General features: G+C 53.6%; 1 protein-coding gene across 3 annotated transcripts in view; it reads right to left on the reverse strand.

Annotated features, from left to right (window-relative positions):
• ZC3H18 (zinc finger CCCH-type containing 18) overlaps nucleotides 1-13966 on the reverse strand; it is a 51616-nt gene that overhangs the window by 12581 nt on the left and 25069 nt on the right. For all 3 annotated transcript variants that reach the window (XM_079906770.1, XM_079906769.1, XM_079906771.1), the window contains 5 exons: nucleotides 13549-13697; nucleotides 13163-13255; nucleotides 12191-12348; nucleotides 9473-9590; nucleotides 7652-7914 (listed from right to left, as the gene is read on the reverse strand). In XM_079906770.1, the coding sequence (XP_079762896.1) occupies nucleotides 7652-7914; nucleotides 9473-9590; nucleotides 12191-12348; nucleotides 13163-13255; nucleotides 13549-13697 (781 nt within the window). The remainder of the gene's footprint in view (nucleotides 1-7651; nucleotides 7915-9472; nucleotides 9591-12190; nucleotides 12349-13162; nucleotides 13256-13548; nucleotides 13698-13966) is intronic.

Here is a 13966-nt window from a genome sequence, read left to right on the forward strand (position 1 = left end):
AGCCAGGACGGCCATCAGCCTGCATGACCTGCCCGGCTGTCAGCAGCCCTCCTCCAGCCTCCGCCAGGCTGGCGGCACCCAGGGTCCCGCACGCAGATGAAAAGGGGACGGAAGAGGCCCCGTTACTCACGCTCCTGCCCCCTCACTCCTACTCAGTTTCCCCAGGGGGCCTGGGAAGGTGAGGGCAGTGCCCAGTGAGTGGCACCTGGGACCACAGGCCTCTTGCTTTAATCCTCAGATATTGAAAACATACTTCAACTCCAACGCGAGGTTGGACTTCAATTTGTGGGCGGGGTCGTGAAAACTTTGTTTCCAAGGTGAGGCCCCATCATTCCCAAGCCCACTTCCAAGCCGCCTTCCGTTCTGTGCTGACCCCAGGCCCCATGGCGTTCCCACTGTGAAGTGCAGCCACGGCCTGACTGCTTTCATATCCACCTGCAACCTGCACGTCTGTAGTTAGGTCAGAACACGTGAGAGACCATGAGTCTTTCCACCTTCTCAGTCGGGCAGTCTCTGTAATTCAGTGCGTTAGGCACGAAGTTAAAACACAGGTACACCTTTCCTCGAAAACACCCCGGGCACGGTGACTTTCTCAGAGCAGGTCAGCAGGTAAGCCGTGACCAGGATAGATTGGGATGAGATGAGAACGATAAAGAAAGGTTTCCTGAGCTCTCAGGGAGCGTCTTTCTTGCTAACAGAAAGGTCAGTGCCGGGGACCTAATCCTTAAGCACGAGGCCCGAGACAGAGTGGAGTGGGAGGTGCCGGGGGACAGCGCGGCAGGGGTCCAGAGCGAGCGTCTGACACCCTCGAGTTAGCAAAGGCAGGCGACACCACCACGGGGGTCTACACAGATCACAGCTCGTGGTGTTCAAATTCCTGAAAGCCACGAATTGCACACATGAGACGGACGGCCCTGAAGGCGGAGCCAGCGCGGCAGGAGCTGAAGCCGGAGCGGGAACAGCGGCATCCAGGGGAACGGAGGGAAGAGCGCCCAAAGCAGAGCGAACCTGACATGCACTTTTGTGCAAAGACAACAGAGTCCCACGGACCGGTCAGAGCAGACCGCAGAGACCATAACCCTTGTCTCCAGAGCAGCGGAAGGCCAGGCGGCCTCGGCCCACGGGCCAGCGTGAGCCGAACGGAGACGCACGGGCAGGGGTCCAGCCGCTGCTCGGTCAACCGCACAGTAGCCTCCCCGCCCCCAGGGCCTTCGAGCACAGTGGCTCCTGGCCTGCCCCCAGATCCCCAGGTGGGCACGCTTGAGCAGGGCACCTCCCTGCTTTTGAAGTGACAGCCTGCCGGGCTCCAGCGAGTGTGAGGAAGCGGGGACAGCGCTCCCTCACGAGGACTACTGGTGTTCCGGGAAATGAGAAGCAGGCCGTTTCAACCAAGAGGCACCAAACCTCACACTACACCCAAACGTTCAGTAGACAGCTTTAGAGCTAACAGGCAGTCTGGGCAATCCCCGCAGGAAGGTCCTGGTTACCGTTTCTGTCTGGAATGAAACCCCTCTGCCTGTGCCGAGAACATCCTAACCACCGCCGGCGCCCCACCCGGCAGAGCACAGCCCCTGGCCTGGCTGGAAAGATCAGGAGGGACTTCCCCACCACAGAGCTGGCTGAAAGGTTCTGCTCTAGTCTAGAAACAGCCCAGCCACAGAGTGCGCAAAACGTCTCCAAAGGCCTAATTACGAAGGCAAACCTGGACGAAAGGAGTAGCGCCATCTCCAAACAGCGGCACGGCGTCCGGCCCGGGGGTCTGGAGAAGAGCCAAAAGGAAGAAGGCAGCTCACCAACCACGTGTCTCAGGGCGACAGCTCGGGCAGGTGAGGGGCAGGGGTCGGAGGTGGTGTAAGAAGGGAGCCCTGGGTCCTGCCGGCGCCGGGCGGAGGCAGTGCCCACCCTGCTGTGCGCCCGCCTCCCTCCCTCTCCCGGCCCCAAGGCGGGTTTAGGGAGCTTGTGCTGTTGCAGATGAAACGGAAGACCCATCACCACGCTCACTCTGTCATCATCTTCCCCCACGTACATCCGCAGGACCCACAAGTGAGATCCCGGCACAGACTATGCCCCACTGTCCAGAGCCCCTCACACAGAGGCTGGAGACAAGAGCTTCCCGAGTGGTCTTTCTGGATGAAGCTTTGTCAGTCTCTTGTCTCAGGTGAGAAAAGTTCTTTCTATTCAGCTGTTGATGAAAAATTCCCGGGGGCTTCCCTGGGGAAGGTGGTTGAGAATCCACCTGCCAATGCAGGGGACACGGGTTCAAGCCCTGGTCCGGGAAGATCCCACATGCTGCAGAGCAACTAAGCCCGTGCGCCACAACTACTGAGCCTGCGCTCTAGAGCCCACGAGCCACAACTACTGACCCCACGTGCCACAACTACCGAAGCCCACGCTCCTAGAGCCCGTGCTCCACAATGAGAGAAGCCACCGCAACGAGAAGCCCGCACACCGCAACGAAGAGCAGCCCCCGCTCGCCGCAACTAGAGAAAGCCCATGCGCAGCAACGAAAACCCAACACAGCCAAAAATAAATAAATAAAATAAATAAATTTATTAAAAAAAGAAAAATTCCCAACCTGTCGAAGGCTAAATAAACAAGCTCTTCTATAAAAGGGAGGTCATATAAAGGAAGCACAGCAGGGCATCTGGCCACCTCCTAAAGAAGTGGTCACTCAGCTATGGCTGATCAAGGGAAAGGAAACAGGAGGCCATGTTGGAAATTGTGCTCTGGTGAAACCCCACCCTCCAGACTGGTCACCGGGCTGGCGGGGCCCCAGCCAGGGTGATCAAAGATGGAATTCAAGACTCCAGAGACCAGTGAGCCAGCCTAACCCAAGTGATGGAGTGCCCCCCGCACCCGCCCCGAGGGTAGTAGGTGCTGGGAGTGGAGACCCATGGGAGCAGAGCTGAGCCCAACAGAAGGAAGCAAACCAGGTCAGAGGCCGGCAGCAGAGCGGATCGGCCCATGAGAAAAGCTGCATCTGATTTTAGGAAGAATTCACGAAGTTTCCTGAACCCTGACCCGATAGGTCAGCCACTTTCTCACTGAGCCCTGCCTCATGGGAGACCCTGCGGCTGCGTAAACGTCAGATCTGGAGGCTGTTCTCACTGTGTTCTGCTGCTTGGGGGCCAGGCCAAGACATGCTACCGCCTTTAAAAAAACCCTCCTTTTGGATCTGCTTGTACTTCCCTGTGGAGAGGCCAGGCAGCCCTGGAATGTGAACACAGGCGCCTGTCCCATGAGCTACAGATGGTCCCTGAGTTACGATGGCTTGACTACAATTTTTTTGACTTTCAGTGGTGCGAAAGTGTCATGCCCTCAGTAGGAGCTATTCTTTGAATTCTGCATTTGGATCCCTGCCCGGGCAACAAGCCACAGTGTCTCCATCGGCCACGTGACCACAAGGGCAGACAACCGCTACACCAAACAACCCTTCTGGACCTAGACAGCCATTCTGCTTCCACCTTCGGTACAGTGTTCAATAAATTACAGGAGCTCTTCCACACTTTACAACATCTGGCAGGTTAGATGCATTTTCAACGTACAACGGGTCCATCGCGACGTGACCCCTCGTAAGTTGGGTGGATCTGTGGTCACACGCAGACGCAGCTGGCCTGCCCTTCCCCAGGGTCCCTAAAGCCACACTCGTGTAGAGATGCCCCTGAGCTGGAAATACAGACATCAACCCGGGAAGAGTCAGCCGGCTCCTTGGAAACGAGCAGGACGTCCCAGTAGGGCTGGGGAAGGCGGCCTGTAGCCGGAGGAAACATGCTCAGGAACTGTGAAAGCACAGGAGTGGACTTGCTCGTGTGGTTCAGGAATCCACAGAGCCACACGCAGTGACACCCGAGCCATCACCTGGAAAGCAGAACGCTCTCCTGTGTCACATGAACCCAAAACTCACGACAGCATCTGTCAAGTGCTCATGAGCGCTCCCACTGTGCCGGGCCCTGAGACTGCAGTGCCCTCTGGGGGTTCCATTCTACGAGGGCCACAGATGACAACAGATAAATAAGCGAGTAATATGAGGTCAGGGGGTGATAAGAGCTGTGAGAACAATAAAGCAGGGTGAGAAGACAGGAATGAGTGGGGTGACCCCTCTGAGCAGTGGGTAAAGCCCTGGAGTCAGGGGCAATGGCAGAGCAAAGATTGGGGCAGAACGCTCACGGTGAACGGTGCAGAGGTGGAACAGCTGGCGGGTACGAACAGAAGGGCAAAGGGCTTCTACCAAAAAGGGGCTTCAAAGGGACCAACAACAGAAAGATCAAAATAAAGCTCTTCAAACACTCAAACGGATATATAAATTTCAGATAACTTAAAGAGCGATTACTGTAATGTAAAAAGATTCATCAAAGTAGCCTTTTAAAGAAAGAACTCTCTCTGGGTTTCCCTGGTGGCGCAGTGGTTAAGAATCCGCCTGCCAATGCAGGGGACATGGGTTCGAGCCCTGGTCTGGGAAGATCCCACATGCCACGGAGCAACTAAGCCCGTGCCCCGCAACTACTGAACCTGCGCTCTAAGGCCCGCGAGCCACAACTACTGAAGCCCGTGTGCCACGACTACTGAAGCCCACGTGCCACAACTACTGACGCCTGCACGCCTAGATCCCGTGCTCTGCAACAAGAGAAGGCACCGCACTGAGAAGCCCGCGCATGGCAACAAAGAGTAGCTCCCGCACACTGCAACTAGAGAGAGCCCGCGTGCAGCAACGAAGACCCAACGCAGCCAAAAATAAACTAATTAAACGAAAGAAAGAACTCTCTCAATGCGTCTAAAATATGACCTACTCTGAGTGTTCTGTAAAACCTCACTTTGCCCAACGTTAGGAAAAAATACAGTAAGTTCAAGGAGGTCAGCTCATTGTAATCCAGAGGATGAAAACCGTGAGATCTGGCGCTGACCGCAAACTAAAATGGAAGATTACAGTCCTGGCATTTACTTTCAGAAACAGAACTGCACACAGGACGGAAGTTTGTCCAAACGAATGGACAAGAATTAGGGATGAGAGCCTTGTTTCATCCACCAAAAAACTGTTAGAACTGATAAATGTATTCAGTACAATTGCAGGATACAAAATCAACATACAAAAATCAGTTGTGTTTTTATACACTAAACAACAAACTATCTGAAAGAGAAATAATCCTATTGATAATCGAAAATAATAAAATACCTAGGAATAAATCTAATGAATGCGGTGAAAGATCTGTACACTGAAAATTATTAACACTGATGAAAGAAACCGAAGAAGACACAAAATTTTGAAAGATGTTCCACGTTCATGGATTGGAAGAACTAATATTGTTAAAATGTTTGTAACACCCAAAGCAATCTATAGATTCAATGCAAACCTTACCAAAATTCCAATGGCATTTTTCATAGAAATAGAAAAAACAATCCTAAAATTTAGGATTTAGTTATTCTAGTTATTACTTTAAAATGTATATCTCAGAAATAACTAAATTTCCTTGTCAATTGAATTATTATGACCTTTCATCAAATCTTTACCCGTGGTCATTTTTAAGGCTTTTGTCATTTACAGACAGTTCTGGGTGTACTCTGACGCTTTTGCAAATACGTTCCTATAAAAGGGTTTCATCTTCAAGGAACTCATGGAAAAGACTCTGACAAGTACAGGCTTCTGGTAACTGACTATACTGCTGAACTGAATGAATAAGCATTTTCAGAACTCTAATGGAAAACTGATGAACTCATAAAAGTGCTAACAAAAGAGCAAGATAAAAAAAATTAATTAGATGGGACTGAGTGAACTGATGAGGATGATTATAATTTTTGTGACTTTCTGTTTGAATAATAATAAAAAAAATCCCACAAGGACTCAGAGGCAAAAAATATACAAATCAATTTTCACTGCAAAGTAAAGGAGCTGTTGCAGTGGGGGATTCCTGGACTGAATGTCAATATGATGACATAGTGTGAGTGTGTTTCGTGTTTTGTAATCGCAACATTGTTGCTTTTGTTGTGGCCATCCATTTACAATGCTCGGTGTCAGTGTATTAAAAAAAAAAATTTGTATGGAACCACAAAAGACCCCAAACAGCCAAAGCAATCCTGAGAAAGAAGAACAAAGCTGGAGGCATCGCATTTCCTGATTTTAAGCTGTACTGTAAAGCCGTAGTAATCAAACCAGTATGGTATTGGCGTAAAAACAGACACACAGACCAATGGGAGGAATACAGGGCCCAGAAACAAACCCCTGCATACCCGGTCAATTAATATTTGACAAAGAAAAGGCAATTATGTGAGGCTCGTGATAACAAGCCATATTGTGGGAACTGTCCTGCAATGTGTAATTATATCAACTCACCACATCACACACCTGTAACTCACACAATGTTATATGTCAGCTGTATCTCAATAAAGCTGGAAAAAATAAGAGGTCTTCCTTAAAAAAAAAAAAAAGAAGAAAAGGGACATCATCAAGAAAGTGAAATGACAACCTACAGAATGGGAGAATGTAGCTGTAAAGTAGATATCTGATAAAGGATTTGTCCCTAGAAAATATAAAGAACTCTTACAACTCAAATTAAAAACCAAGCGAAGTATCTAAATAGACATTTCTCCAAAGAAGATATACAAACAGGCAACAAGCACATGAAAAGATGCTCCACGCTGTTAGTCATCAGGGAAATGCAAATCAAACCACAATGAGATACGTCCCACAACCTCTAGGATGGCTAGGACCTAAAAAATGGGTAATAGTAAGTGTTGACAAGGGTGAGGAAGAAATCCAAGCCCTCACGTATATCTGGTGGGAACGTGAAATAGTGCGGCTGCTGTGGAAGTTTAGTGGCTCCTCAAACAGTTAAGCATGTTTAGCACGTGACCCAGGAATTCTACTCCTAGATACATAGATATCTAAGAGAAAGGAAAACTATGTCCACACAAAGACCTGTACATAAATGTCCACATTCACCGTCGCCAAAATGTCCGGACAGTCCAAGTGTCCGTCAACGGACGAATGGATAGACAAAACGTGGTCCATCCACGTGGGACAGTATTTGGCTATAATGAGGAACAAGGTATTGATAAATGCCACAAAGTGGCTGACGCTTGGAAAACATTATGCTAAGTGAAAGGAGCCAATCACAGAAGACCACACATCGTATGTCCCCATTCATATGACACAGAGACAGAAGCGGCTGAGGGGCTGCCAGGGGCTGGAAAATGGGGAATGGCAGCTAATGGGTGTGAGTTTCCTCCTGGGAGACAAAAGTGTTCTAAGATTGTGGTGACTATGGTATAAACCACCGACATCGGACACTTCACATGGGTGCACCGAATGATATGGGACTTACATCTCAACAAAGTTGTAAGACACACAGGACACACACACTTCAGCCAGTGCTATGATCTTCTGGTGAGGACCACGTCCTGGGCTGGCACTCAAACACGTGTTTGCGCCGTTGTTGCCAAAAGGCTGCCCGAAACCCCAGAGCCGGGCCCCCCCTCCGGCCCTGGGCCCAGCGCCTCCTGCCAGCGCACAGCCCAGAGCCAGCAGGGAGGACCAGCCCTCCACCCGGGCCTCCAGCTCCAGCATCCCAGCTCCTGGAGCGCCACACCGTGGCCGCACCCGCCCCGCAGCCCCCGTCCCTGCCCCCAGGCCCGGGGACGGCGAAGGTACGCGCCTCACCTTGGTGGCTGCGGGGAGCGGGCCTTGGGCTTCTCCTTCTCCTTCTCGCGCTCCTTGTCGCGTTCGCGGTGCTGTCTGTCCTTCTCGTCCCGCTTGGCGCGCTCCCGCTCCCACTCCTCCTTCCGCCGCTGCCGCTCCTTGTCCCGCTCGCGCTCCCGCTCGCGCTCGCGCTCCCGCTGCCGCCGCTCCCGCTCCCGATCCCGCTCCCGTTCGCGCTCCCGCTCCCGCTGTCTGTTCTCTCGCTCTCGTTCCCGCTCCCTTTCCTTCGTGGAAAAGCCAAACATACGCACATGCCGCGATTAGCCACTCGGAAGGGGAGGCGCGGGGAGGACACACGAGAGCAGGAGGAGACAGAACCGCCGGGGTGCGGGCTTGTTTCAGCGCTGGAAACGGACTTGAGGCCACATGGGGGGGGTGCCCTGCAGAGCCTGCCCTTCCAACATCAGCACCCAGGCCGCTGGGAGCTGAGCGCCCTCTCTGGCCTTAGCTCTTGTCGAGGGACGGAGATGACTGGGCTCTGCACAGGCAGCCTGGCCCTGGGGCACCGGGGGACGTGGTGGCAGGGACCCCAGCAGGTCCTGCTCCCTTCGAGGCTGCCCCGGCTGTCACGAGGCGCCTGGAACCGCAGGCCGGCCCCAGCGAGGAGTCTGCTTTGCCTGCCGGGGAGAGGGCACAGCGTGGTCAACCAGGGGCCCCTTCTCACCACAAGCTCACCATCTGATGGGTTCCCCGACAGTCAGCTCCCTTTGCTCCAAAAAACTCACGAATGTGACTTAAGTCGTGGCACAAAAACTGCTAACCTGTTTTTTGTTTTGTTTTTTTTAAAAAAAATTTATTTATTTATTTTTGGCTGCACTGGGTCTTTGTTGCTGCGCGCGGGCTTTCACTAGTTGCGGCGAGCGGGGGCTACTCTTCATTGTGGTGCGCAGGCTTCTCATTGCGGTGGCTTCTCTTGTTGCGGAGCACAGGCTCTAGAGTGCGGGCTCAGGAGTTGTGGCACACGGGCTTAGTTGCTCCGCAGCATGTGGGACCTTCCCGGACCAGGGCTCGAACCCAAGTCCCCCGCATTGGCAGGCGGATTCTTAATCACTGCGCCACCAGGGAAGTCCTGCTAACCTGCTTTTAACAGATCTCTTCCAAGTGGCAGCTTCACGCCAAAAGCATACAGTCAGAGACTCAGAGACGGAAGCACATATATTCACAAATCTACTACATCTCAGAGAAGCACCAACAGCAACGGCTGGAAGTGGCCCAGGCAGCCAGCGCATGAGGCGCCACGACCCGTCAAGGGTGCTCCTAAGGAGCCTGAAAGAGTGATGTGCTCAGGAGGGCGGGACACACCCCTTGCCGCTGGCAGCAGCCACCCAACCAGCAGCTCCGGTGAAAAACAGGGCAAGAGCACAGACTAACCCAAGGAAGAATCTGTTCAAATCACCACAAAGTTAGTCCATGGGCCCGAATTAGTTCTCCACGAACAGTCAACCGGGGCTTGAAATGAGTACACCACGCCCACACAATTAAGCTCATATAAAGTCCTATAAATAAAAAAGGAATGATTTTAGGGCTTCCCTGGTGGCGCAGTGGTTGAGAGTCCGCCTGCCGACGCAGGGGACACGGGTTCGTGCCCCGGTCCGGGAAGATCCCACATGCCGCGGAGCGGCTGGGCCCGTGAGCCATGGCCGCTGAGCCTGCGCTCCGCAACGGGAGAGGCCACAACAGTGAGAGGCCCGCGTACCGCAAAAAAAAAAAAAAAAAAAAAAAAGGGATGATTTTGACGGGCCCATCAGTGAAGTTCTGACCCGCACACGCCAGCCCACGTACCCGGTAGCTATGGTACGGCTCCGCTTCTGTGTACTGCACCCGGAAATTCTCGTACTGCCCGCCACGCCAGAACCGCTCTATCTCATAGTCGTAATAAGGGTCTGCATAAGGCTCAAGTCTGGAAAAAGAGCAAGTAAAAGTCAAGCTTATCACGTAGGAATATTAATGCAAAAACATTACATAAGATATATGCAAAGATTCAGACACCACATTAAAAAAAATAACACACCACCATTGCAAGGCTGAGTCAATATTAGAAAATGAATATACTAAAAAAAATCACACACCTACAGAGAAAAGTCACAGGATTACACCTACAGATGATGAAAACGTTTGTGACAAAAATCCAGTACCCCTTTCTCAATGAAAATAGGAAGTGATCCTTTCTTAACGTGATAACATGTTTTTATGCACTTTAGAACTAAAGCCAGCACCTTACTTATCGGGAACAGGGAGGCATTCCCGTTAAGATCCGGACGGGCTGAGGAAGCCCAGTGCCTCTCAGGCAGCCCACCCGTGTGCTGCAGGCACCGCCGTGGTCAGACTACAAGGAGACCCCAGAACCACCTCAATCTGCACATCAAATGATGCTGTACACGAAAAGCCAAGACACGACGGTGAAGCCGATTCAAGTGGCAAGAGGAGCCCAGTAAGGCAGATGCGGAGAACTTAACATACAGAAACCAACACCCTTATGTACAAAGATAATCACCAGTCAGGAGACAGAGGGTACAGAAAACCCCTCCTACCCTAGCAAAAAGAAGGAAACATATTTAGGAACAAAATTCATTTAATCAGAAACGTGCAGAACCTATTTGCAGAAAACTTCAGCACTCTTGAAAGACACGAAAGCACGTGTGAATAAATGAGACCACGTCCTTTGTCTCTGGAAAGGACAACTGAACATCACCAAGAAGGCAGTTAATTTACAAAGCCCTTTGTTAATTTACACATTTAGGGCAATCCCTGTAAAAATGCTGATGAGATTTCTTTATGCAGCTAGACGACTGATCCTCAGGTTCACAAGGACACCGAAACAGGTAAGACTAGCCAAGAAACCATGGGAAAAGAAGAGACACACCCTCCGAGGGACTTCTCTGGCAGAACAGTTGTTAAAGACACTGCGCTTCCACTGTAGGGGGCACGGGTTCCATCCCTGGCAGGGGAACTAAGATCCTGCGTGCTGCACGGCGTGGCCAAATGATAGAAAAGGAAAAAAAGGAAAAAAAGACACACCCTCCGCGACCTCACAACATCACAGATGGCCCGGCCCGTGAAGAAACAGACCCGCTGAATAAAACAGGAGGTCTGGGAGCAGACCCCTGTGCGGGTGATAAAGGTGGGCCTTCAATCACAAGGACAGGACAGCTGACTAAGCCCTGGGAAGACGCAAGAGGAGGCCGCAGCTCCCACACACACAGACCCAGAGGACCTGCACGGGTCCCTGACTCAAACCCTGGGTGGGGCGCAGGGAAGGGAAGTGTACACCCGGCAGCAGATGGCCCTGGAGGCTGTTCCAGGGACTCCTTGGCTCCAGACTGACCCTTCCCGTTGGGTAAACTGCTGGGGGAAACAGATGCCCAGAGCTTGCAGAGGTCCGAGGCCCCCACCAGGCCACGCTGCGTCTGTGTGGCCTGCAGCGGCTGCTTTCTGGGAAATTTCTCCCCCAGCACTTGCGGGGTGCTGGCGGGGTGACCCGGGCTGCTCTACCAAGTGACACAGCTGTTTCTCATTCCCAACAGCCAGACGCCTTCCTGACGCTCCCAGCCTCACACTGCTCAGGCAAGCACTGGTGATCTTGGGAACGCAGAGCCAACCCTAGGGTCTCTTTCTCAGCCTCTGACTGTCGTTTCGCTCAGAAATCGGTGGTTGTGCTTTGTAGCAGCAAACCTCCATGCACGGCGTCACTGTGAGGTAAGATGATGCTGGGCCGGCCTGCTCAGGAGAGGCCTGGCCCGCTCGGTCCTGAGGTGAGCGCGACAAAGCGGCACCTGCCCCGGAGCAGACGTGCTGGGAGCCGAGGGCTGCACCTGGGACGCTACACAGCTCCTCAAGAGCTGACAGGTGTTTCAACCGCATGTACTTCTGCAATTTGTTTTAAAAGACCAGTGATAGGGCTTCCCTGGTGGCGCAGTGGTTGAGAGTCCGCCTGCCGACGCAGGGGACGTGGGTTCGTGCCCCAGTCTGGGAAGATCCCACATGCCGCGGAGCGGCTGGGCCCGTGAGCCATGGCCACTGAGCCTGAGCGTCCGGAGCCTGTGCTCCGCAACGGGAGAGGCCGCAACAGTGAGAGGCCCGCGTACCGCCAAAAAAAAAAAAAAAAAGACCAGTGATAAAATGCCTGGAGGAAACAATGAAGAAACCTGCCATACTCCCGGATTTTAGTGACAAATTTCACAGCTTTTCCTGATTCCTGGGGAACTTGGGGAAAAGTGGGGAGGACATTCACGGGGCCCCAGGGGCTTTAGGAGCAGCTGTAAAACCTCTCCAAGCCACGGAGCTAAAGCATGTCCTCCCCAGAAGCAAAACAACAAGGAAAGTCAGCTGCAAACTGCCTGAAACGCTCCTGGGGAGGCCATCCTCAGGCTGGCGGGTGGACAGGCCCCAGCGCGCCCTGGGTCACCTCGGCACTGCCGCTGTCCAGAGTCCAAGCCCCACGCAGCTGGGGACACCAAATTCTCTCTCAACAGGGAAGGAAGAGGCAGAGCCGTTCCTTACGCTGTGTCTCTGACATCTCTCGTGATCCGATAGTTCCAATCTCGGAAAACTTCGTTTTCTTTGTCAAACTCCCGTTCATCTTCACCAATGGTCACCGTAAACCTCTTCTCTTCAAAGTCAGGCTCTTGTTCTTTTCGAATAGTTGCTTTTTTTAAAACCTACCATTTTAAGAAGAGAGAAGCCAACACCAGTTACTGTTAGGAAAACAAAGGGGATCCTGTCCCGACTGACCCCGGAAGCCTGGGCTGGAGTGGCAGGAGAGCACGACCGAGCACTCATTGGGGACATGCCTAAGCTCCGTGCTGGGGGTGGACACGGGACCCCACGCACCCTTCTGGGGAACGGGAGTGCCCCGTCCCTGCAGACACAGTGAACCCTGCACTCCAGAGCTCACCCAGGTCTGGGAAGAGGTGACAGAGTGGTGACTCCCTGTTCCCAGTACTGGCACTGAACCAGGGGGCTCCAGACGTGCCCTCAGTGGGGAGGCAGGTAGGTGCGCTCCGGCCAGGAGAGGCACCGGGAGCGCGTCAGGGCTGGGGGCGGGGAGCGTGTGCCGAGGGCAGGGACAGCTTTGCTTCAGTCTGCCATCGCCCTGAAGGGAAGGCAGCCCCAGAGCCAAGAAGGGTAAGCCCGGGCACCCGGGCCGGGTGCGGCCTAGAGTGCGGGGGGAGAGGGGAGGCCGGCATAGCACCGCTTCTCCAGGGACAGGACAGCTTCTCCAGACGCAGAGGCCGCAGCGGGAGCACTAACTCTCTGGGGAGTGCTGCCAAGGGGCCGGGGGCTGCAGCCCTGGCTCCGGCACGGCTCGATGCACTGCAAGCCCCAGGAAGACCGTGGGCCGTGTTCCTGGTGGGGCCTCCCTGGCCGCCTGGGCTCGGTCATGCCCTAGCAGGCCTCGGAGAGACAGAAATGCTAGTTGTGCGCAAGGACCGCCACTAGTTTTCTTCTCGGGTTTTCTGCTGATTCCGTTACCTCCTTTGCATGCCGGAGTCCTCGTTCCCAAGCACTCTCTGTAGGGGGCTCTGGAGGGGGTGGAGGCAAAATTTCATCAACTACTGGCCCACCCTGTTAAAAAATGAGAAGGGAAAAGTTAAGAGAGCAAGCAAACTTTAAAATCTATACAGAAACGGGGGAGCAAACACACCAAGTAGAACACCAGCCGGCTACTGCCTGCTCTCTCCTCCAAGCCTCCCTCCGCCCAACCCAGCTGCCCTGAGCCTGGGGGAACCCTACCTGGAGACCCCAGAGCAGCTAGAAGGCGGAAACGCCTGCCATACAAGGCGTATTAGCGTGTTTTGAGTCAGAGGGTCACAGAGCTTAGGTGTGATTTGCTAGCAATGAAAGAGGTGTTCACGCACCCACGGGTTGGCAGGCATCAGAGGGTGAGGTCCGAGAGGCGGGGCACCGTTGGGCGGGAAAGGTTCGGCTTTGGTGATGAGGGAGTAGTTGCCCTTGTCGTTGACTCCAGGGTGTATAAACCTGCAGTTCATGCCCCAGGTACAGTTCCCTACGGAAATAAAAGCCAGGTCAGAAGGGGCGCCCGGCCCAAGCGCCCAGGTCAGCTTCCCCCTGCTCCCCCGGTGCTGGGCCAGGCAGCCAGGCAGCGGGCCGAGCGCGGTCGCGGCCACCCCATGAGGCCACAGCAGGCAGGCCTGGAAGGTCTGGGACTGTCCTGCGAGCGGCACCTTCTAAAGGGCTCCCGCAGGGCCCCTGTCCCACAGTCACCATAGGAACACTTCATTTCCCCTGAAACAGAGAAGCCCGAGAGCGCCCTGA

Source organism: Stenella coeruleoalba (assembly GCF_951394435.1).
Source record: "Stenella coeruleoalba genome assembly, chromosome: 20".
Lineage (NCBI taxonomy): Eukaryota > Metazoa > Chordata > Mammalia > Artiodactyla > Delphinidae > Stenella > Stenella coeruleoalba.